At 47.3% G+C, this 24967-nt stretch overlaps 1 protein-coding gene across 3 annotated transcripts in view; it reads right to left on the bottom strand.

The window, feature by feature from the left end:
• UBE2F (ubiquitin conjugating enzyme E2 F (putative)) overlaps positions 1–24967 on the bottom strand; it is a 50197-nt gene that overhangs the window by 8482 nt on the left and 16748 nt on the right. For 2 of the 3 annotated variants that reach the window (XM_072961942.1, XM_072961943.1), the window contains 3 exons: positions 11716–11783; positions 4519–4589; positions 680–737 (listed from right to left, as the gene is read on the bottom strand). In XM_072961942.1, the coding sequence (XP_072818043.1) occupies positions 680–737; positions 4519–4589; positions 11716–11783 (197 nt within the window). Of the gene's footprint in view, positions 1–679; positions 738–4518; positions 4590–11715; positions 11784–24043; positions 24110–24967 lie in introns of all 3 variants that reach the window. The other variant, XM_072961941.1, reaches the window with a different exon arrangement.

Below are 24967 nucleotides of genomic sequence, written 5' to 3'. Positions count from 1 at the left end.
GCACAGGCAGGGCAGAGGCTGTGCCTGTGTGGAGCCGGCCCACTGCTCAGTCAAAACGACAGCCAGTCAGGAGCGGCTCAGACTCAGGGAATACAAGCCGCAAGTTCTGACTACTTCTGCTAAACGGTCAGGCCACAGGAAGAAACTGCCAGCATCCTACAGAGAAGCCTTGAGGTGAAGCACAGCCGGAGGCCTCACACAGGCGCTCACGACATGCGCCCCTGCAACCCGAGTCACGTTGGAGAAGCAACTGGGGCCACTTATTTAGTCCCTGTGGCTCCTCTTTCCACCCCCCTGTTCCCAGACAGGGCTCTCCCCGCCAGCACCCCTGGCCGTGTCCTGCCAGCCTTCCTCTCTCTGTCCAGTGTGACTCAGAGGGACACAGGACATCTTCCCTTTCTTTCCTCCGTCTCTACCCAGTCCTGGCAATGCTCCACGGCCTTAAAGGTGAGACAACTATAAAAGATGGGGGATGGGAGGAACAAAAAGACCAGAAGAGAAAGAGAAGCACAAATGGTAAAGGGGAGATGGGAGAGGAGAGGACCTGACCCCCCACCCTCACCACAGAGAAGTGGGGGCAAGGCGGGCGGTGGGGAGGGAGCAGGGTGTGCCCGGCCACTGTGTGGACGGGACAGAGTGAGGTCCGCCAGGGGACTGTGGGCAAAGGCGCGCACTCTACCTTCAGTGTCCTCGTGGGAGCCCAGCCGGTGCCGTCGATCGAATGTTCTCTCAGTAAACTGAAACAGACACAGAAAGGCACAGCGGTCAGCAGGGAGCGGCCGCAGGTGTGTGCGCAGCCGCCGAGCTGCTCTGGTCTCCATCTCCCTGGGACGGGAGACGTCCTTGTCATGAGCCCACCTTCCTTCTGTGGCTTCAGTTTCCCGTCTTGCTGCCGAAGGCCTCCCCTGCCCCACACCTGCACGGGTCCCCAAGCCTAAGCTCTTGTGTTGTGTGTATGGACTATACACTCAGCGGGGGAGCGGGCTTAGAACAGAACACAAAGCGCGTTTGTCCACTTAACATTCGGAAAAAGACGGCGACAACAAACAGGAACAAGGGACACCTAGCGCTTCCTGCTTGTGTCAGCACAACCTAGATTTACTCGGTGCCTCAAGACCGAGAGGGTGGCCATTACCTTGCAGAGGAGGAACCGGGCAGCCCCAGGCTCCAGGGCACGCCCCCTGAGAACACAGCTGCCCACACGGGCATCTAGCACAATTTTAATGGCTGGTTAAAAAAACGCTCAAAAGGGAAAGCTTAAAGATAACGGGAGAGTAACACGAAATTCTGGACGGTGCTCACCTGGGGGTGGGAGGACCACACTCCGGGAAGGTGCCTATGAGCTTCAGAGGCACTGTGACGTGAACTGGACCCAAGAGTCATTCTCACGTCTGCTATCAACAGTACATGAGCATTATATGCCCACACAGAAATGATGATTCCATACTTTGAAAAATTACGATTTCCACCAGGTGTCCTCCTGGTGAGGACAGGAGCCTGGTGTTGCCCAGTCAGACCAGACCGCTGCTTTCCCCCGAACCAGGCAGCTCCTAAGCTAGTGCATCAGCGTGAGGCTTTCCTGGTCACAACTGTCACGCTGAAGAAGATTTTTGAATCAGAGCATGTTAAATTCACATAAATCAATGAAGACAGGGAGAAAACAAAGATACGCAGAATTCAAATCAATGCCATAATCTCAACTGTCCATGAAGATTAGTTAGAATAAATAAAGCCAACTTTAAGATTCACTACAGCTGACTTGGAGCATTAATTAGACAACAAGAAAGAAGAAAACGCACATCGTGCGCCCTACCCCCATCTGCCTGCACGGACACCTTCCCACCCTGCAGGGGTACCACTCACCTGCGGGAACAAAACCTCTGCCAGTTTTGGATAATTTTCTGGGAATAAACTGCCAAATCCTAGCGGTTTATATGGGCCATTGAGAGACCTCTTTACTAAGATGGGAAAGAATTATTTCTGATCTAACTTATTTCGACTGTAAAGTAGGCTGCTTAGTGCCCATCTCCCCACCAGTTGGCAAACCCCATAAAGCAGAGAATGCAAACTGCTCCCCACTGTGTCTGGGCTCAACCAACATCAGCTGCTGGAAGGCAGGCGACCAGGTTGACCAGCTGACCAGTCAGCCCCTCTGGGCTTCACTGCCAACAGCACAGCCAGAGCCTCTGCCCCTGGAAGCCAGGTGTGGCCATTTCTGGGGGCCACGGATCTGGGCAGGGTGACACCATGGAAGGGAGCATATAGTCACTGGGGAGGTTCTGGTCCAGCCTTAGCAGATGGCAGTCCCAAGAGAGCTCAGGTGACAGCCATGCAGCCATCGGAGAGGGTTCAGGCAAGGGGACGGAGGACACCCATGGGACAACATTGGAGACTTGGATTCTAGGAGAAAAAATCTGAACTGCCATCACCTGGCTCCTCCAATCTCACAGACATGGCACTTCTGGCCCTGAGCCAAGAGCAAGGTGCAGGTCCTTGGTGGGAGCAGGTAAGTCTCGCTGAGAGAGGCGAGCACCCTGTGTAGCAGACAAGGCCCCGCGGGGCACCAGGCACTGGTCAGGCTGGTAGGCGCTCCCCGGCAGTCACCACAGATCAGGAGTGGCTGGGCCAGGCTTGTCACTCCCTTTATTCAGAAGGCACTGCGAGTCAGCTGTGCCCAGAACCATTGCTGGACACTTCCTAGTTTTCACGAAGAGGTTGTCTTTGTACATAAACCTGGCACATTACTTCCCTCAGTTAAACTCCTAAAAGTGCAGCTGGAAGCCCAAGGGTACACACAAGGTAAATGTGAGGCCTGTGGCTGAAGGACCATCGAAAGGCCTACAGATACATGCACTGTCTAGTGACGCCAGAGCCTGTCCACACTCACACACACACGCTCTCTCTCCCATCCCCAAGTATTTGCTTTTGCATCTGCCAATCTGAGAAGTGGCGAGCGCGTCTCCTTGTTTCCACGGGCCCTTCTCTGATGACCAAGGAGACTGAGCGTCCCCAGATGCCTGCCGCCCACTGTGCTCCCCCTCCCATGAGTCACCTATTTGGAGCCGATGCTCACTTTTCCAGGGGTAAGTCCCATCTTTTCCATATTGACTGAAAGGACTGTTTATACATACGAAGGATGTCACTTTGATCTTTTCTCCTTCAGTTTTGCGTTTTTGTATTTTTAATTTTAATGTGGCTAAATCTATCAATGATTTTCCTTTAGGGATTCTGGCTTTTGAAGTAGGCTACCGTCTGTGAAATTCCTACTATACTTTGCTAACGTCTGCTTTCTCAGAAGACTGAGAAAGTGACAACAGAAATTCCCTCTCTGGGCCTAACTCTGACCGGAGCAGGTCCGTGACAGGAGGTGGAGTGGGGCGACCCTCAAGAAAGCCTGGAAGACAAGGCTGGGCCAGAACCCACTTGTAACCTGAACCTGAAGGTGGCAAATCTTTAATTTCAATAAAAGGACAGACACTTAAAAGGGAAGACTCCTTTTTTAAAAAGTATACTCTTATAAACTGTATTTGTATGTAACTACCTATGAAAAAATGCAGCTCACAAAAAAGAAAAGGGGGCTCCACACAAAAAATAAAACAAGAAAGTGGGTGCTAACTGCGCTTGAAGAAAGAAAAAGGGCCGCTGACACCCTCGCAGGGAGGAGCGGTCACAGTCTGCACGTGGGCTTTCAAAGGTGACTAGCGTTTCCAGGGGAGAAGAAGGGCGGAAGCACAAGGCAAGACAGAGGCTGGGCCTGAGGAGGGACTCCGATCAGCGAGAAGGCAAACAGCGCGCCAGAGAGCTACTTCAAGCCTGCCCTCCAAACTCGGGTTAAACAAGTTCCTACAGTCACACGGCGGCCAGCGGCGGGGCTGGGGGCCTGGCCCGCAGCCCCTGTGAGTTAACATCACTGCCTGAGTAGAGAAAGTGGCAAGACGCAGAAAAATAAAGCCCACATGCTAAATTTACCCAACAATCACCCCCCCCACACACACACAACTTCTCTGGTTCTCTACGTGAGGGACCCGCAACCTTAAGAAGCAGGAAAGCGCCCGGACCACGTGCCGCTGGCAGAGCGAGGACACCCAGGCCACGGCTGGCATGAGGCTCTGGGAAAGGGCCCCTCCGCACATGCAGACTATCGTGCGGAGGACACTCAGATACGAGGGCCCGGGTCTTCCGCAGCCTGCCGTCCACATCCCCCCTGAGCTAAAACCAGCCACTGGGAGGGGGTGCGCCTTCCATGAACAGGAGGAGTAAGGGTGACGGGTCCTCAGACGCAGCCTCCCAGGCGGACGGCAGGCAGCACTGAGGCCGTCAGGGGACACAGGAGGACATGGGGCTGGAGGAGGGGCCGGGCTGGGGTGGCAGAGCCAGGAGACCAGGCTCCTCACCTGAGTGGAGCCCAAAGCCTCCCTGACCCGGGCCCAGCCTCAGACTCTCCCTCCTCAGAGGGAGCACGCAGAGAGCCCAAGGTGCACAGAGCTAGCGGGGGAGCTGGGAACAAGAAAAACTCACCTGAGACAGATCTCGCCCGTCTCCGTGATGTTGGGGTGCCAGATCCTGGTCAAGCATCTCACTTTGGGGGGCTGCAACACAGGGGAAGAGGTCACAGGCTCTCCAACCACGTCTGTGATCCACAGCCTTCCCCGCACCCCGCGGAGAGCCTCGCTTGTCCCCGGGCAGCAGGGCTCCTCAACCCCCTCCCGCGCTGCCGCATCCACCGGGATGGCCTGCACCCCCAACAGCGCCCGTCCGCCAGCCCCGGGGGTGCCGGCGGGCGGGCTGAGCGGGAGCCGCAGTGCACCGGGTGGGCAGCTCTGCACCCTCAGGCCCCGGTGCAGCGTGGCTGAACCGCAGCTCGAGCACTGCTCCTCACCGCAGTGCTGGTTCCCTCGGGGGATTTTCTGAAGACGCTACTGTCACAAGCATTTCTCTAGATGCAAGTCTTAGTCCACTTCACACTTAAAGGAGGGAGAGACGATGAAAAGGAGTACGTGGGAACACGGCACATAGGACGGGTCATGTTTGGATGGGTTTTTTTTTTTACGATTATTTTATTTAAATGCAATCCATACTCATCAAAGACAAAAACAAAAGGAAAGATATATATTAAACTCCACGCCAAATAATCTCCATTAACACCTGGTGCACACTTGCGAGCCTCTTTTCCAGGTCATCCACACAGGTGTGCGTGATGCACGTTCATTTTTCTTTACGAAAGTGGGGAAATGCGCTATGTATTTTTTCACATTTGTTTCTGTCACCGTTTCAGAGGGCTCTGGGCTCTCGTGCATTCCGTGGTACAGATGCCAGCACTTAAGCAGCAGCTCCCTGGACATTTAGGTTGCCTCCCCCGGCCACCACACACCTGAGAAATAAACGCTACCTTCGCTCACATCCGTAGGTAAGATGTCCTCGAGACGAAGGCCAGGAAGAGGAGGGACTGGTCAGAGCGTGGGCGGCGGACACAGCGCCAAGCACCCTCCCCACCCGAGAGCCAGAGAGCCCGCCCCCACCTGCAGCGGGTGGGCCCCCTCCCCAGCCCCAGTGCCGCGGTGGCATCAGCCCTGGTTGGATGGACATGACCGTCGCCTCACACAGCCGCACCAGACAGGTCATCTCAAGACACCAAACTGTCGACACCTTGTCACAGAGAGGTGACACTTCCCCAGGTCACTGATATAATTTGTACTTATGATGTTATTCTGAGGTGTAGAAGGCTTTCAAAAAATCTTTGTAATCAGTTTTTCATCCTGGATACCAAGCTAGAACGTATTTCACCATCCAAATCTTCCTCTACTGTCTTCTGTTTGACTAGCTACGCCTTTTTATTCGTACACAGACGCACTTCTCAGTGCCCTCCTAAGTCTTCTTCCTGATTTCAAAGCACCATGATATCAAGAGACTCTCCAAAACACTTAACCCAACTATGCAGGTATAGGTGTCTGAGAATTACAGCATTTAGGTTCAGACTGAGTTTAAATCAACTGAATATGCTCTAACTTGCTTTTCTGCAAATCATTGGGAATGCATTTGACAGAAAGAAGGCTAGTGCATCCTACATTTTCAGCAAGGCCTTTGGGCTGAAGAGGGAAAATCAGAGTTGTTGGGGCCGTCTACGCCTCTCTAGGTGATGGAATATAGTTAACATGCCAACTCAGCATCTGAGGGAGCTGAAGGCTCATGTCCCTCCCTCCTATGAAGCCCCTGACAGTCACCCCGCCCAGCGTTCCCTGCAAGTCCAAGTATCAGCCTGTATTTGCCCTCCTTCCTGTCCCTTCACACCTTCCACAGTGCGATGCTGACACAGACAGACCCCCTGCCCACGCCCTCTCTACTGCTGTCCCCAGAGCAGAGAGCAGACCTCTGCACCAGAACCGGGGTCCTGGATTCTGACACACACTTTCCAGACTGAGCTGTTCTTGTAGACCCCACCCCATCCCCAAAGCAGGACAAACAAGAAACACCCAGCTCCACCTGCTACCTCTGTGGCTGGCACTAACATCCAGCCCGGAACGCAGCTGATGGTTTAGCACACGACAGACTGCACTGCCAATCGACGGGCAAACAAGGATTCCTCAATGGACAACCAGCTAACCATCTGGAAAAACACAGAGCCCCACTCACAGCTTTATTCCAGATGAATGACACATAAATGAACAGAACTCTAAGAGAACTAGCATAAAACATCAATGAGTTGTCTTGGGGTCTGAAGGCCTGTTTTAAGCATTTCACAACATGAAAAATTTAAGAAGGAAAAGGAGATTTGACTACAGTGGTAAAATCATAAAAACCTTTTACAGGACAACAACAAAAAGTAAATGAAAACAGGAAAATATTTAAAGCACAGCTACGAAAACCAAGAAAAGTTACATGTAATTTTTGTACAAGGACTCTCATGATAAGAAAAACAAACACCCCAACAGAAAAAAGGACTAGGCACACAGTAACAGCTCACCCAGAGCTGGAAAGCAGGGGAAAGCTTAGAATACGCATTTGAGAAACGAAAATCCAAATGATACTTAGATGCCATTTATTTCCTCCCAAAATGCAAAAAGAGAAAAATAATGAAAATATCCCACAGTGGTAAGTACTGAGGAAAAGGGCAATTTTCAAACTCTGATGGCGGTGACGCCAACTGGTGCGGCCTCTCTGGCAGGTAACTGAACACAACTGGTAAAGAGGCGTGGGGTCAGAGTCCACTGCTCAGTGCCTGTAATTCCGCTCGTGAGAACTCACCAAAGACCCCGGCCGGCGCACAAGGTGTCGTCCACGGCGTGCGTCACAGCACCGCTGATTCAGGGGTCACCCCGGGGACCACACAGAGGCCAGGCCTGTTTCCCCACAGCCTGGGATCTAAGTGCGGCTTCTACATTTTTCAAAGATTGTTTAAAAAAAAAAAGAATATATGACAGAGACCATATATGGTCCACAAGGCCTAAAATATTTACCATTTGGTCCTTGACAGGAAGTCTGGTTCATATTATCAAAAAATTGGCCACCCAATGACCAGCTCTAAAGAACTGGTTTCACACTGTGATGCATCATACAAGGACGTGCTCCTACTGACCACGATGTAAATGTAACTGTACATTAACTGACATGAGAACATACTTCTCATGATAGTTTATGTTAAAAACCCTCAAGTTACCAAGCTACGTGTAGCAAGATCCCATTTGTATGTACGGTTATATACTGCCCATAACATACATCAGAAAGTTAACAGTGACCATATCTGGGTGGACATAACAGGTGATTAATATTCTATTTTTGCACAGTGTTATTTTCTCTATTTCCCACAAAGGATAACACATTATATAAAAAGAAGAGGGGAGAGTGGGTGTTTGGGTGTGACTCTGGTTCTCTTCCTTCTAGAAATGTGGCAGGACAGTCCTGCCTTCCCCCTTCAGGGCTGGTCAGGGCCACATCAGCTAATTTGGTGACACTACACCACCTCACCCAGGAGGAGAGAGACACTGCACTGGGCCACAGGAGCAGCGTTGAGACCTGAGACAGCGGGGGCACCGCAGCCAGGCTGCCCGCTGCACTCAGCCTCCCCCTCCTCAGGGATCCCTGCTGGGGCTCATCCTCCCCCACGCCACCACCCTGGTCCATCATTGTCTGCGTCTGTGCCCCGGAGCCTGCTCGCCTTCTCATCTCTAGGCTGCGGTGTCTCACACAGAACCCGGCACATGTCAGGAGGGCCTGACACATGAATCAATTCAGCTAATTTCTAAGACAGAGATTAAGAGGCAGTTTGAGATCATGAGATAAAGTTCAGGAACAAAAGAACAAAGAACCAAAGGAGGTATTTGCATTTCAGCTGCTGGGGTATGGGGGGGGGGGCATCGGTGAGAGGGGTAAAAATAGGAGTTTTATCTTTTCTAAAAAGTTTATTCTAAAATAATGATCTAGGGGGAAGGGTAGAGCTCAGAGGTAGAGCACATGCTTAGCACGAACAAGGTCCTGGGTCCAATCCCTAGTACCTCCTCTAAAGATAAATAAATAAACCTAATTACCTGCCCCCCACAAAAATAAATAAGTAAAAAAATTTTAAAAACTGTTACCATCAAAAAATTCAAAAAACAAAAGCAAAATAAAAAAATTTTAAAAATCTACTTTATTTATTAAGTGTTTCTATGAAAACGAATGTATGTATATTCCTGTATGACTGAAGCATTGTGCTGTACACCAGAAAATGACACAACACTGTAAACTGACTACACATCAATAAAAATATATTTAAAAATGCTTCATTCACAATCTTAATAACTGACCTTAAGTGCAAGAACTCTAAGTGTTAGGGGTTAAAAAAAAAGTCCTTATGAACTACAGGAATCATATAAATTATGGCCAAAAAGCAAATGAACTCTGAGAAAGCGCCACAAAGCCCTTCCAGCTGTGTCTCCTCATTCAAATGAAATGCGAATTGCTTAAAGTTTGCTCTCACAACCTCTACCCGAAATGCCTGTAACCTACGTATTTCCATCCTTTGCTCTAATTTTCAACCCTGTAAGTTTGCAGGGGGCAGAGAGCATGGCCACCATCAGACAAATGTGCCCAGCGCTGGAAATACAGTGAGTGAGGTGAGGCACCCCGAGGCCCCGCCTGCAGGGAGCTGGCGTCTAGTGGAAAGAGAAGGCAAGGAGAAGTACGCAGGTGGAGATCAACTACAACACAGGTAAACACAGCCACCTCCGGATCCTTCAAGCACTGCACCTCAGTTTCCTGGGGAAAGTGCCGCCCTCCACTCCTCGTGGTGAGCTCGGGACGCTGGCCTGGTGGCAGGGCGGCTGGCCCACCTGAGCCTGGATGAGAGGGAGATGGTGCAGAGAGGCCCAGCGGCGGCAGGGAGGGGTCTGCACACACCCCCGGAGGGCTGGCCTCTCACTGCCTCCGGGCTGGAACACATGGGTTTTACTCCTGCTGAAATAGGACTAGCCCATTGTTTACAAATTTTCCAAAGGAGACAGGCACTAAAACATAAAAACAATGTAAGTCACCAATTAATACAGGAAACATGTTTGTGAGTCTCAATGGTTTCCCATCCTGTTTATTTCATTTCTTACCTCTCCGTTTCTTAAAGAAGTCACATGGGGATGGGACCGTATGACAAACATTTTCTCACTGCAAAGTGGCCACCAGGTGTGGTGGGAAGGGCACACACTAGGAGCCAGGCAGCTCTGGACAAGAACCAGCTTTGGCAATTGAGCCGTCAAGACCAGCAAAGCCAGCAAGGTCTTAGTCTGACCTTTCTGAGCCCTGACTTCCTGCCGTGTGGAGATGCACGTGTCAGTGTCATTCACAGAACTACTGGAGAGGGACACAGGGTGCGCTGAGCGGAAGCCCTGACACAGACGCCCTCAACAAAAATCTGTTCCTTCCTTGGTGTTTCTGATGGTTTGCTCTCTCCTTACTTTGGGGAAAAAGTCACTCCGCCACTAAGTGACACCTGATGCACTGAGGCAACGGCTCTCATATTCCCTGAGGCTTGTTTGGAAAGTTCGTCAGTTTATGCTGAACTCTGTGAACCACCCTCCTCCCCCAAAATTCACCGCTTTCCCCAAGACTGTGTCACAGACTCTTTACCCTTTTGTTTTAACATTCTTCAGATGAGTAATCCACAGAGATGGAGTACGTCCAGAAAGTTAGAGTCTAGAGTTTTCAGTACTGTATGTCTGATAGTTTCCAGAAGCCATCAAAATAGACCCAAATTCTAAATATGTGCACATAAATCAAGGTCTCAAACTTCTCTCACCTGAGAGTGCAGTGCTCTGTCAGGCCTGTCCCCGCTTGTGATTAGGGAAACAGGGGACATCTCAGCAGGTAGCTGGAGGGATGGGTGGACAAAGACCTGAAATGCGTATTTTCCTCTTTGCTTAAAAATTAAATTTCGAGGGGGGGCTTCTTGGCTTGCCAACTCTTCTCCATCCTCATAAATGACATTTCCAAAAGAACTTTTAATGTACTAGCCCAGTGAAGATCAATTTTCAGAGATAAAAGTTTGGATTTAAACAAAAAAGTGTTCCAGCCACTGAACTACACCCGGTGGTGGGGCCAGGAGCCGGGGGTGGGCAACTCCATTGTCAGAGCGGAGGAGCAGTTACCGCAGGGACCGTCACGGCACGCATGTGCCCAATTCCCACAGTCCCAGGTTAACAAGAGACTTAACTTTACCATCGTATTTCCCTCCCCTTTGGACAGGCCTAGAGAAGGTTAAGAAACACCAGGGGAAACACATGCACGCACAATCAGCAGAACCCAGCAGTTCAGCAGCTGCGAGGCTCACGGGGTGCACCACGGCCTCCCCAGCGCGCCGCTCGGGGGTGTGCGGAGTCGCCCGGGACCCTCGATGGCGCCTCACTGCCAGAGGGAAAATGCCCAACAAAACCCCCGAACCTGTGTTCTCATTTGCCCACTGTTCCCAGACCCCGACTCGTCATTCAGGCCGGCTGGTCTGTCTACCGTTGCCATGGCGAGTGATTTCCTCGTTCTCTGGGGCGCCCTCCCCACTCAGGACAACTTCAAATCTAGCTCGCCTTACCCGGTCCCAACTACAAAACTGACCCTCTCTGTCCTTCGAATTCCCCTAAAGTAGCTTCCTGTCACTGACAGTATCTCTACTGTCTGTTACTTACCACTTTTATCGTTTTATAACTTTCTACACTTTCTCTCACCTTCCAAACTGGTCAGCACCTTCCTTAAAAGCAAAGACAGAAGGTCATGGTGCGTGGGACAGTCATTACCAGGAGGGTCCTGGCGGGGTCGACGTGTAGCTAGGGGTGTAAATTACTCAGAGTCTAAAACTACACGTCATTTTTTTTTCCAGAATTCTAAGATGCACGTTTTATACACTTCTGGAATTTTGGTGTTATACCATAAACACAAGTACAGGTTTCACTACGGCGCTCTCTCCTTCAGTCAGTGCCAGAACTGAAATAAGGTGTGCGCGAAGTGCACAGGCAGCTCCCCGGACGCCCCGGTCTCGGGACAGTAATCTCACCTGACAGAGCTGCACCCAGCGCAGCTGCCCGGCACACCGCGCTTGGATTCTCCTAAACCTCTAACTACCGCTGACGAAGGGCATCAACCACAGAAGCACCAGCCATTTCAGGCTCAGTTCCAGGACTGGGTGGGCGGCACGCACGATGCGGGGGACCACGCGCCACACTACGCGAAGGGGGACCAGCGGCTCAAACGCGGGCTACTCACCACCATGTTGTACGCATCGGGAACTTCAGTTTCAAACTGAAATTTTCCACCCTGGTAGTAACCCTCATCTATCAAAAAACACAAAACAAAACAAAAAAATCCTTTAAATTAAAAAAAAGGAAACAAAAGGCAAGTACTATGTTAGGATACGGCAAATACAGAGAATTAAGAATTTTTAAAAATAGGACTGCAGGGTTCCTTTGTCCTTTCACCAAAGTCACCCTGATGCAAGTACTCTGAATCAGCCCCACTCTGGCCTGCCTGCGTCCCTCCTCGCTGGCCCTGGCCCTCGGGGAGGACTGGCTCCCTCCCTCCTCGTCTCAGGAGCAGCCCAGCTCTCCCATCGCCCCATCCTATTCCCACTGCAGCTCCCAGCACACCCCCCATGATAGGTAACCATCCTGCTTAAGCGCTTGGTCATCTGTCCGTTGTTCATCTCCCCATGAGATCAACAGTTCCAAGGGGAAGGCGGACGTGTGTGGACTGCTTTTTCCCCAGCGCCTGGCACATGGCTTCTAGTCATTCAACAAACATTTCCTTAGCATGGACCCTCTGCCAGGCGCTGCTCTGGATCCCGGGGACACAACAGTGAATCAGACAAAGTCGCTGTCTCATGGATGGTCAACAGCACTGGGCTGGCTGGCTGAGTGCTCAGTACAGCCTTCAGAACAGATTGGGCCATCCGGAAAGGGGCTGGCGGGTTCACAGAACGTCCAGGATTGGAGCAGCGCTGCCCCACTGCCCCCAGGTCTGCAGACCCCACAGCTCAGTCCAGCTCCCCTGACTGTGCCCCCCACTCTGCCTCTCCACCCTCGAGCTGGCCTGAGGGTGAGCCTGGCTGGGCTACACGCCCTGCTGGGGCATTCCAGCCTGGAAGCTCCTCCAAACTTCACAATCTGACAAAATTACCACCACCTTTAAAATGCAGGTTCAACTTCCTCTAAAATATTTATCATCGTGGGCAAATCAGCAATACTACGTTTTATCACTTCCCTCAGCTTTTTATAGCTGTTATTAGTCTCAAACAAATCATCACTAAAAACAATTTCTTCTTTCAGAGGTTTGAGATTATGTCAACATTCAAGTCTGCCCAGCAGTTAAAACTGGCATCATCATCGTGTTACTGCTCAAGTCGCCCTTCCCTTTTGGAAGCCCTGGAGCCCACCCCTCCTGCCTCTTGGGAACCACATGCCAGCGCCTCCCATCAGGTTATGGGTATCTCTGGAGAACAGACTGTCCAAGGGGCATGTGGGTACAGACTGGCCGTTTCTAGATGGCCAGTGTCCATGATACGCTACGGTAAAGTGAATCAGTCCAACAGCAGTCATGAGGTCAAGGAGTCATGCCAGCTGCACCCCCGACCTTTCTCCCACTTGTAAAAGGAGGCCTGCTTCTGACCTATCCTCTGACTACGATGCACTGCACCCAGGCGCGACGCAAGGTCACAGCAAAGCTCCTGGAACTGAGGCACTGTGCAGGCTGTGCTTTTCCTTATCTTACACCCACTGTTAAGGGCAAAGCATGGCATTAAAAATAAGATGGCCCACTTCACGGTGGAATGTCTCCAATTCAGACATACTGTGGAGTCTGATGGCAGGGGTGATTAAGATTTCACCTGGTAACTTCAATCATTTAGTAAAACAATGCATCACCCCCACAACAAGCAAGCAAAGAGGGAGCCAATATGCAACAGGCACGGTGCCCTCCTCCAGCAGGCGACCAGCTCCACATCACACCTGCCACCAGGAATTAAACTCGGAGGTGAGATGACTGTCGGAGGCACATCTTACAATTTTTAAAAAAGTAAGACTTCATCTGAGAGAGAGCGGTCTCACAATTAGAACTGGTTCTGCCTACTGATCAAGGCAGGGGAAGTTGGAGCTGAGGCTGAAGAGATGCCAGGCCAGCCTGGCAGGTCACTGTGAGTGTGCTGGCTTCTACTCAGGAAGACGGGGAACCCAAGGGGTCTGAGCAGTGGAGGGACAGGATCAGAGACACAATCACAGGGCAGGAGACCCCGGAGGCTATTTGTTACAATAACCCAGGTCAGAAATCATGTTGCTTAGGACCAGGGTGGGAGCCGCTCAAGTGGTGATGCTCTGATGGTATCAACACCAGGATCTGCTAACAGACTAGGGTGGGGAAAGGAGTCAAAGAACTGCAGGGATCTCTGACCCTGCAATGGAAAGGGCAGAACTGCCACCTTGAGATGAAATGACTGCAAAGGGCACAGCTGTGCAAAGCTCAACACTGGACGTGTTAATTTGAGATTTCATGGCAACATACAAGTGGAGACACTGACTGGCAGCCAACATATCTTTCTGGAGTGTAGGAGGGAGATCGAGGCTGGGTGAGAGCAGTTTGGAAGCTGTGTACAGAAGCACCCAGATTTCATGAGCTGGTGAGGTCCCCAGGGACCTGACTGTGGAGGTCCAAGGACAGGACAAAGCCCTGGGGTACCCCAACTTAGAGGGGTCAGGAGATGGGACAGGAGGAACAGCGGCCACAACAGAGGAAAGCCAGGAGCCAGGAGCTGGTACAAATAACAACTGCAACAATCATTCAAAAGAAAACGCCCAATACCCAAGGGTCTTACAGTCACAGAACTTCAGTAACTAAATACATGCATATAGTTACAGAAGATTATGGCGCTGAAAACATTCGCATAAGCAGAAAAATGCTTACGTTAGGATAAAATTCTATGAGATAAGTGAAATAAAATATGAGCGCAAGGAGAAAAAGCAGCAAGGAACATTTCCAACCGTTAAAGTAGAGCTTGCTCGTATCTTTTTTTAAAATGCATGATGGTGGGTGTATCCATGGTATTTAGAGCCTACCGAAAACATTTTAAAGAGTAATATAATACTTTCTCCTTTAAAAGTCAATATTTACAGCACACTGGAAATTACACTCTGTGCAAATTTTAAACTTAAAGGCAGGAAAAACACAATGCCTGCCAAGATGAGCTTGTAGACCAAGGGCTGGCAAACTCTCTCTGTAAAGGGGTAGGCAGTAAGTACCGGGACTGTGGGCTCGAGGTCTCTGTCCCATACTGTTTTATTTAATTATTTTTTTAACAGCTCTTTAAAAATGTAAAAACCATTCTCAGCTCAAGGCTACACAAAAACGCCCAGAGAGGGCTTTGGCTCCCAGGCCTGGTTTGCCAACGCCCACATTACAATACAGGAAAACGGGACTGAGGCCACTGAGGCCACGCACACACTGCTCAGCCAGTCCAGCACAGCTCCGTGGGGCACACAGCCCCGCTTCAAAGAACAAACAGGCCCGTGGGCTAAGTCACTGCTGCAGCCCCACAGCTAGCAGGTGACAGGTGTCTCGCTGGGACTGGAAGATGAGCAGGGCAGGGACAGGAAGACAGAGGAGCGGGAGAGTGTAGACCAGGAAGGCAGGCAGCCGGGAGTACAGGAGGCAGGACTGGAAGGTGCCGGCTCTGGCAGACGTGCGGGCTGGAGCCCCACCGGATGGCGGGCAGGTGCTGGGCCGGGACAAGGGGCTCAGGGCCCAGTGGGGAGCTGCAGGTGGACACTAAGTCAGCCGTGAGAAAGAGGTGCTGAGATTCAGAGGAAATCATCCACATGAGGGAAGAAATAGAAAAGATTAAAAAAGTAGCAAACAGAACAGCAACAGCCAAAAGGCATAATATCTGAAACGAACACTTCACTGGATGAGCCTCAGAGTCAGCCAAATGCTGTAGAAACAGAATTACCCACAGTGAAGCACAGAAAGAAGAGGGAACAGAGCCCTGTGACCCCCTGGAGGTCCCATTCATATGTAGAGGTAATACATACGTAACAGATGTTAATATTCACATATGTAACTGGAGTCCCGGAGAGGGGTTACAAACACAGTATTTAAAGAAGTGTTCATCAGTTACTTCTAAATTTGATGAAAATCGTAACTCACAGCTCCAGAAAGCTCAATAAACCCCAAGAGAGAAACAGAAAGAAAACCACATCAAAGCACACCATAATCAAACTGCTAAAAACTGTGTGACAGAGACAATCTTAAAAGACAACAGAGAAAAAAACATACATCGCATAAAGTAGAACAAAGAATTACCATTAACTTCTTGCAAGGAAAAAAAAAACAACTCAGAAGGCAGGAGAATGATATCCTTAAAATACTGGAACTGTCAGCTTAAGAATTCAACATTCAGCAAAGCTGGCAAAATTCACCATCAGCAAATCTGCACTACAAAAAAAATCCAAGAATGTTCTTTGGGCAGAAGGAAAATAACAGATGGGAACTCAGAGCCACAAAAAGGAATGAAGGTTGTAAACAGTAAAAATGTTGATAAATACATAAAGAAAATATAATTACCTATAACAAAGATAATAACAATGTATTCTGGGTCATAACAAATGTAAAGTAAATGATACTATAAAATAAAGGTTTGGATGGGGAATTGGAAATATACTATTACCTGTCTGAGCTTCCACTTTAAGAGCTAGAAAAAGAAGAGCAAGTAAACCTAAAACAAGCAGATATGAGCAGAAAACAAAAAATATTAGAGGAAAATCAATGAAACCAAAAGCTGGTTCCTTACAGAGATAACAAAATTGATAACCTCTAGCTAACATGATCAAGAAAACAGAAAACAGACATCTTCAATGGCAGGAACTGAAGAAGGGATACCGACAGACTCTACAGCAGAACTTAAAAGGGTGAGAAGATATTAAGAAAAACCTTATGCCAATAAATTTGAAAATGTAGATATGAACAAATTCTTTGAAAGACACAAATCACCAAAGCTCATTCAAAAATAAGAAACCTAAGTAGCCCTGTATCTGTTACAGAAACTGTATTCATACTGAAGCTCTTTCCACACACACAAAATGCTAAACCTTGGTGGCTTCACTGGTGAATTCTGCTGTTTCATAAAGAATTAAAGAGTAATTCAACACAAACTCTTCCAGGAAATGGAAGGAACACTTCCCCATTCATTCTAGGAAGGGCGGGGAGGGAAAGGGAGGAGAAAAAACTAGAGCCTTATCTTGCACCACATGCCAAAAAATAACTCAGAATGGTTCAGAGACCTACCTTTAAAACCTAAAGCTATAAAACTACTTAAAAAAAAAGGGGGAAATCTTTGCATTTCTTAGGGGCAAAGATTTCTCAGGACATAAAAAGCACAGCCATCTGTGTTCGTTTTGTACCGTTGCTGTAATAAATTACTACAAACCCAGCAGCTTAAACAATACAAATTTATTATCTTCTGTTGGTCAGAAGTCCAAAATAATCTCACTGGGCTAAAATGAGAGTTGGCAGGGTGGCACTTCTCTCTGGTAGCTCTAGGAAAAACCCACCTCCGTTATCTTCCAGACTCAAGACGCCACTCATACTCCCTGGCTCAGGGCCCCTTCTTCTGTCTTCCCAGTCAGCGATGGCCAATAGAAATAATAATAACACAGGCAACAACATGGACGAACTGCAGAAGCACTGTGCTAAGTGAAAGAAGCCATATACAGAACGCTACATACTGGTCGGGGCCACTTCTATGACATTCCGGAAAAGGCAAACAGCAGGGCAGACAGAAATCAGATCAATGACTGCCAGGGGCAGGGGGTGGGGAGAGGAGACTGACTACAAAGGGGCCCAACTTTTGAGCTGATGGAAACATTCTCTGTATTGTCTCGATTGTGCTGGCGGTTACACACTGTACGTGCCTGTCAAAATGCAAAGAATGATCCACCTAAGAATGGTGAATTTACTGTAAGTTATACCTCACTAAACATGATTTTTGGAAAAGATAAAGATGAAGCCTGCTACATAAAAGACACCAACAGGTGGTACAGGAAACTGAGAGTATCAGCAATGTTACAATGCCAAACGTTTTAACATTTAAACGGCATGTCACTTTTTGATACTTTATATACAGTATATACATTTTTACTGGTGGCCATCAGAATGTATTTTTAATCACGGTAACGAATGGTTTTTAAAACAGCACGGCAGACATTTAATTTCATACCCCGTCCCAGAAGCCTGAGCATCCCAAAAGAGAATGTGCCTCAGAGTTTTACATGTGAGACAGAGGGCATACATCAGCGCAAGGACAGGGCACATCAGATGACACGTCACCTACTCAGTAAGACGGTGAGAAAGACACATCATATCCACAGTGGCCTTGGAAGGAGCCAGGAAGAGCAGGGAATGCTTTCCTAACAAAAGTTAGCTGATGCCAAGGCAGATGACCGGCTGTCTTAAGAGCTAACACCACATTTCCATATATAAAAGGAGAAGAAATGCCACCTGCATAGGATTATTTGAAAGAAAAGACTCCAACAGGAAAAAGTCCATTCCTCTTCAAATTCATCCCCTCACAATGGGTTTCCATAGAAAGCTAGAAATCAACTCGAGAGAACCAGGGATGAGAGCACACATTCTGTGTGTCTGAAGCTGACATACTGACGGTAAACTATACACAAACTACTGTGAGACTGAGGAGGTGGTTAAGACAAAGGCCTGCTTCAGTGCCCTGGTCCATCTCCATACCTTTCAACACATCCGCGATTATTTAAACGTTCCACAATGTTCACGTGTGGAACCAAACCCATGTTTCCGGCTCACCAACTGTATTTCTCAGAAGTTGGGATCTTACTCTATGTCATATTTAGAAACTTTTCGTTCTACTTAAAAGCTCTGAAACAAAGCTAAGAATAACCAGCAATCACACGTGATGAGGATAACAGGTAAAACAATTAAAAGTTCATGCCTTGGCAGAAGCTGCACTTTCATTATCATGCTCAACAGTTAGGGAGTTTCTATACATTAAATGTTCAAATTAAGGAAACACAATCTAACAATCAGTACATTTAAAAACAAAGTTAGGTGAATTTACACATAAATATATAAGATTTACAATGTACTATGGAATTCCCTAATCAGAACTTTTCACATATGGAACACTGATAAAAAGGACGTTATTAACCACTAAAAAAACCCCACAGCTAAAAAAGAACTCACACCCAAGGATATAGAAGCCTTACAACTCATCAGGAATGAGACAAGCAATCCGACTTTAAACGGGTAAAATATATGAATAGACAAGTGAACAAAGGAGATACAGAGACAGCAAACAAGCTCAGGAAAATATGCTCAACATCAACAGCCACCAGAGAAATGCATATTAAAGCACAATGAGGGACACTCCTGTCAGAATGGCCAACACTGAAAGGAGTTGGTAATACTGGTTGTTGGCAAGAACTAGCATTACTGGAACTCTCATTCAGTGTGAGCAGGAAGACAAAACAGTACTTTCACTTTGGAAAACAGTATGCAGTGTTTTTATAAAGTTGAACTTACTCTTATCACATGACGTAGTAATTCCACTGCCAGGAGAAATAAAAACCCACTGGCAAACAAAGACCTGCGCACGAAGGTTTACAGCAGCTCTATGCATAACGTCCCAAAGTGGAAACAACACAAAGGTTCATCAATAAACTGGTATACACCATACAATAGATTACAACCATTAATAAAGGGATACTAAATACAACATAGATGAAATTCAAAAGCATTATGCTGAATAAAATAATGTAACTTACACCTCAATCAACACTGCTTTAAAAAAATTTTTTAATCAATCTAAGTTTCCACCTTAGGCAGGCAGAAGGAGAAAAGCAAATCAACTCCAAAGTATGAGGAGGGCAATAATAAAGAGCAGAATCAGTAACATGGGTCAACACCCAGAAAAACAAAACCCTTCTCTTCGCAAAGATCAACTGGATAAACCTCAAGCTAACATGATCAAGAACAAAGAGAAGATCCAAATAACCACTATCAGCAATAACAAAGGGGACATCAGTCCAAATCCCACAGATGCCAGGAGACTAATAAGGCAATGCTCTGTTCAACTTTCGTATCAATACACGCTACAACTTAGGTGAGGTGGACAAGTTCACTGAAAGAAGAAACTGACCAAAGCTGACATAAGAAACATAACAGATGAATAACCTTGTATCTATTAAATAAATTAAATTCATAAATAAAAACCTTCCAAAGAAGGAAAAAAGCGAAAAAAAAAAAAAAGCAAACACTTGCCCAGGAAGAAAACTCCAGGCCCAGGCTGCTTAACTGGCGAATTCCATCAAGAATTTGTGGGAAAAAATACTACCAGCCTTACACAGACTCTTTTAAAGACTTCATACATCCCACCAGGTTAGCATTACCCTTATGTCAAAGCCAGAAATTGCAAGAAAAAAAAATACAAGCCAATATTTTTCATGAACATTGACACAAAATTCTGTAACAAAGTATTAGCAAACTGAATCCAGGAATACAAGCAATGGGTAATACATCATGGCCAAGTAGGATTTATTGCAGGAATACAAAGTTGGTTTAACATTCAAAAAGCGATGAAGTGTAATTCACTATATTTTCAAAATAAAGGAGAAAAATCCTAAGACCATCTCAATTGATGTAGAAAAGCATGTGAAAAAATTCACACATTCATGATAAAAAACTCTCAGTAAACCAAGAAAAAAAAACTCTTCAAACAGATAATTTGTTTAAAAAAAAAAACCCAAAAAACCTACAACTAACATCATATTCAATGAATAATGAACACTTTTCCCCCAAAGATCAGGAACAAAGCAAAGACATGTGCTCTCACCACTTCTATTCAACACTGTCCTGGAGGCCACAGTCGATGCAGTAAGAAAACGAAATCAAAGGCATACATACATGAGAAAGAAGTAAAAATGTCTTTATTTACAGACGCAATGATCATGGACATAGAAATCCTAAGAATATATTAAAAAGCTGCTAGAACTTAATACGTGAATTTAGTAAGGTCACAGGACACATGGTCAGTATATTAAAAAATCAACTGCGTTTTTATACACTAAAAACAAGTAAAATGAAATTTTTAAAATATCATTTATAACAGCTTCAAAACACATGAAATACTCAGCGACATATTTAACAAAGTATCTGTAAGACCTGTACACTGAAAACTACAAAAACCTGCTGAGACACTGAAGAGCTGCATAAATGGAGACGTTTTCTCCACTCATGGCCTGGCAGTGTCAGCATTAGGATGTCACTTCTGACCGAACTGATCTAGAGTCAACACAGCCCCAGTCAAAACCCCAGCACTGGGGAAATGCAAATTGAAACCGCAGTGAGATACTATCTCACCCTCCAATACTGTCCGTACTTAGAGCAACGGCAACTTACACGCTGCTGGTCAGTGTGTGAACAACCCACCGCTTCAGAAAGTTTCTTACAAACTTAAAGTTACATCTTTCTCATGACTCAGAAATTTCACTCTTAAGTGGAATTGAAGAGGAATGAAAAATATGAGTAAAAAAGGATAACGTGAGAAGGTTAAGAGCAGTCTTGCTCATAACAGCCAAAAGCTGGAAAGAGTTCAAATGTCCATCAGTAGGGAAATAGATCATTATGTCAAATTCATCCAACACCACACATGAATTTAAAAGCATGTTACATGAAAGAAGCCAGAGACTAAGAATACATATGTAAGATTCCACGTACATGAACTTTAAGACCTGACAAAACTACTGTACGGGAACGGGCATCAGAAAGCAGCTTTGGTCGTGCAGTGGGGGCGAGGAACTGACCGCGCGGAGGTAGGGGGGACTGCGGGAATGCCCGAAATATCTTTACTGGGGTTATGGCTACTGACTGACTCGCTGACACCATAAAGTTAAGGCCACACTCAGTTCACGTGCCTCCATCACAAACACAGTGCCCAAGAACTCAGGGATGTGTATCCATTTTGCAAAAAGCTATACAGTTCAAATTAGTACATTTTATTGTTTGTAATTTTATACCTCAGTGAAATTTATTTAAAAACTAAAAACTAAAATTAAAATCAAGTGTCCACGGTCCCCTCTATCTAACAGCTCCCATGTCACGGGGGCAGGCTGAGGGGACCCCCACAAGGCAGCTGGGCAGCCACCGCCTGGCCCAGTCTCCAGACCGTCCCTCTAACTTCACAGGTGATCCAGCGGGCATTTCAGCCAGTCTTTAGAGTCTCGCTTCGTTTCGTTTCATTTCATTTACTGGTATTGTTTCTTGTTGTATGAGTTAATGTGGAGACTTTTTCCCTCTAAATTCGGTTCTTTTCCTCTATCACCAAATTACATTTCTATCTTTTCTATGAAGAGTACATTTTTTCCCAAGCATGAGGGACATTCCAAAAACAAACAAATTATAAAAATGTTCCCAAGTATGAAGAGGCACTACTGTGCCAGGAGCCACACACAGAAGAGCTTTGAGCTCCAGATGCAGGGGCAGTTCTCCCGCCCTGACCAGCGAAATGTCTACATCTCGGATGTTATTTCATTTTCAGACTCAGCCCCAGGATTACTGGCCAGTTTCAAAACCATCTGCTCCATATATGGTTAAAAGTTTCCCACTTAGGCCTCGCTCTCCTATCTCTGTAGTTTTTCTTCAGTACTAAGAGGAGCACAACTCCAAAGGTTTCGAAAACCCAGGATACTGGGAAAGTTTTTAGGGTTGGCAGATCTCTACCATGCTTCTCTTAGTAACAGAGGGCAAGAACCACAGCAGCTGACTCGCTGACACCACAAAGTTAAGGTCACACTCAGCTTCACGTGGCTCCATCGCAAACATAAGTGCCCCAGGACGCAGTCACTCTTCTGATGGGACAGCGAGCTCCAAAACTGTACCAAACAGCTGGGCAGCATTTCAAGAGTAAGATCAAAGACAGTGTCATAATCTCAACAACATCCGTGTAACTCAGTAAAACAATTCATGTAGAAGAAAAGGAACACTTATGCAGAGGTTGGACCTGACACAGATTCACTCACTGAGACAACAATGAGCCAAGGTCTCCGAGCAGCTGAGAACCACAAAGCCCAAACTTGGGCAGGGGGCAGAGCAAACAAATCCTTAACAGACACTGAAAATGCCCTAAAAAGGCAGAGGGAAGAAAACACTTTTACTTAGTAAGCAGAAAACCAATCTTTATCACCACAATAATTTCTGAAAACACTTTGCACTGCTTAACAGTAATGGTAAACGACGTTCATAATGGTGATCTTCAGTCATCAGGAAACATCAAAGCGTGCTCAGTAGCATCCGTTGCTAAGAACAGCAGAAGCTGCAATGTGCTTATGAAGGTGGCCAAAGAATGGTTACAACCTTCATCAATTCACTGCCTCACTTGAAAAGTCCTGAGCGAGCGTCCCCTCCCGAGGTCAGGCGTGTGGAACGCCCATTTCTAACGGCGGTGTTCTGGCGTAACTCCACCCTAGTGCTCACTCATCTTAGAAATGGGTATGTCCCAGAACCATCTGTAGAACCACTACACAGATTAAATGAATTTTTTAAAGTTTTCCAGCACATTTTGAAAATGGAACTTCTCCTGTTATTATACAGTTCTTCCACAGGAAAAAAACATTCCGCCTACAGGAAGACAACAGCAGGGCTTACTGTGGGCTCATTATCACCTACTGAAATTCCATACTTTCTCTCACTTTTTAATTAGCTAGCGACTCATTATTCTAAGTTTCTCACTCCATCTCCATCCCCCAAATAAAAGTACACCCTCCGTTTCCTCCGTAACACTCCCTCCCCTCCCCTGAATTCCCTGTGTCCTGCTTTCTTCCTCCCACCCAGCCTGTGGCAGCGCCCCTGGCCACGGCCCGATATCCGATATCCGCCGTGGCATCAATGCCAGTGGGCCGGTGTCGGAACCTGCAACTCTGGGAGCTGCACTGTAACCAGGAAAACACAAGTCCTCCCTCGAGCAGAGCAGTGTGGCCGAGGAATATGCACCCGCCTGGAGCTGAGACACTTATCAGTGCTAACGAGGACAGCTGGTAATCTGCTAGCTTCCTCGTGCCAGACCCTGGGCTGAAGGGCTTCGCACACATTATCTATCTGGTCCTCGCAACTGTCCCCTGAGATAGGTTCTGTTTGATTCCCACTGTGTAGCTGGGGGGGCTGCAGCTGGGAGAGGTTATTAGGCAATTAATTTAACCCTGGTCACACTGCTGCTCAATGGCAGAGCAGGATCTGAACCCAGCTATGATTTCAAAGTTCACACCTTCACCACACAGCAGCCGCCTCCGTCGTCATTTGCTTGAGCCGCTCAAGTCCGTGCCCAGCTACTGGGGTCAACGCCAAATGACTCAGGTTCCCCTACTACGCTTTCCCTGACTACAAAGCGCACATCTCACCTTCCTACAGAATGGTCGTTACTGTCATAACTTTCAAAAAGTTAGAGGACAAATCAAACCGAAGTTTATAGATTTGGAAAGCCTTTAGAATCTGCTGCTTGAAAACCACTTTAATACACATGTAAGAATGTTACCTGGGGTTACAGTTAGCTGAAAGCAATGAAGCTTGTTTGGATCAGGAAAATGCACTTTACACGTACCTGCAAAAGAAACAGCACGTCAGGAGGGTCTGGTGCTCAGCAGCCGCTCTCGCGCGGGGGCCGGCCAGGAAGCACACGGGAGGTGTGACGGTGCTGAGGGGTTACAGGGTAGACCAGGAGATTCGCCCTCACTATTTGATGACATCTGTGCTAAAATCAGTGCTTTTTGCCATGTGTTTTCTTCCTTACAGTTTTTTACTAGTTAATTCCAAACTGACATTTTATCTTTCAACCTTTAAATGGTCCCTAAAAACAGAGACCTTTCCATTCATTTCAAGAATGATGCTATTTTACATGAAAAGAAACCATACCTCAGGGAGATGCATATATGTGGGCAAAGGCTACCTAAACGCAGGAAAACCAGAAAAAGAGCCCTGGCCAAACCTGTGGTCTGTTCACCTCGCATCAGGGTACCCACCACAGCAGAACGGAAGTTAGAGAGCTGCACCACCTAAGTTAGCTCACACCCAGGCCACAGGACTTCTTAAAAATGTCTCCACAACCTGACCAGGAACTCAGCCCGACCTGAAGCTCTGCTGAGTCGGACAGCAACACCCACTGCCCAGGTGCACCGCACCGAGGGGTCTGGGTCAGGACAAGGAGTTCGCACAGGAGAAGGGCTACTGTGATGCTGCAAACTGGGCAAGCTGGCCATAGCCTCCATCCGCCTCCTTCAAACAAATGGTACAGAAGACGGGTCAATACCCAAAGAATAAATACGGAAGGAATATATGGAGAAACTGTGTATATTTTATACACTTGGAGAATATTATGCTCAATTCCTTGGGTCATCTACTGACTGTATGTCTTTCAAGCCCTGCTGAAAATATTTGCCTAGGTTTACATGGTATGAATTTT

The sequence above is a fragment of the Vicugna pacos genome, chromosome 5, assembly GCF_048564905.1.
Source record: "Vicugna pacos chromosome 5, VicPac4, whole genome shotgun sequence".
Classification (NCBI taxonomy): Eukaryota; Metazoa; Chordata; class Mammalia; order Artiodactyla; family Camelidae; genus Vicugna; species Vicugna pacos.
The sequence above is the reverse complement of the archived record's forward strand: the minus strand, read 5'-3'. Positions and strand labels throughout refer to the sequence as shown.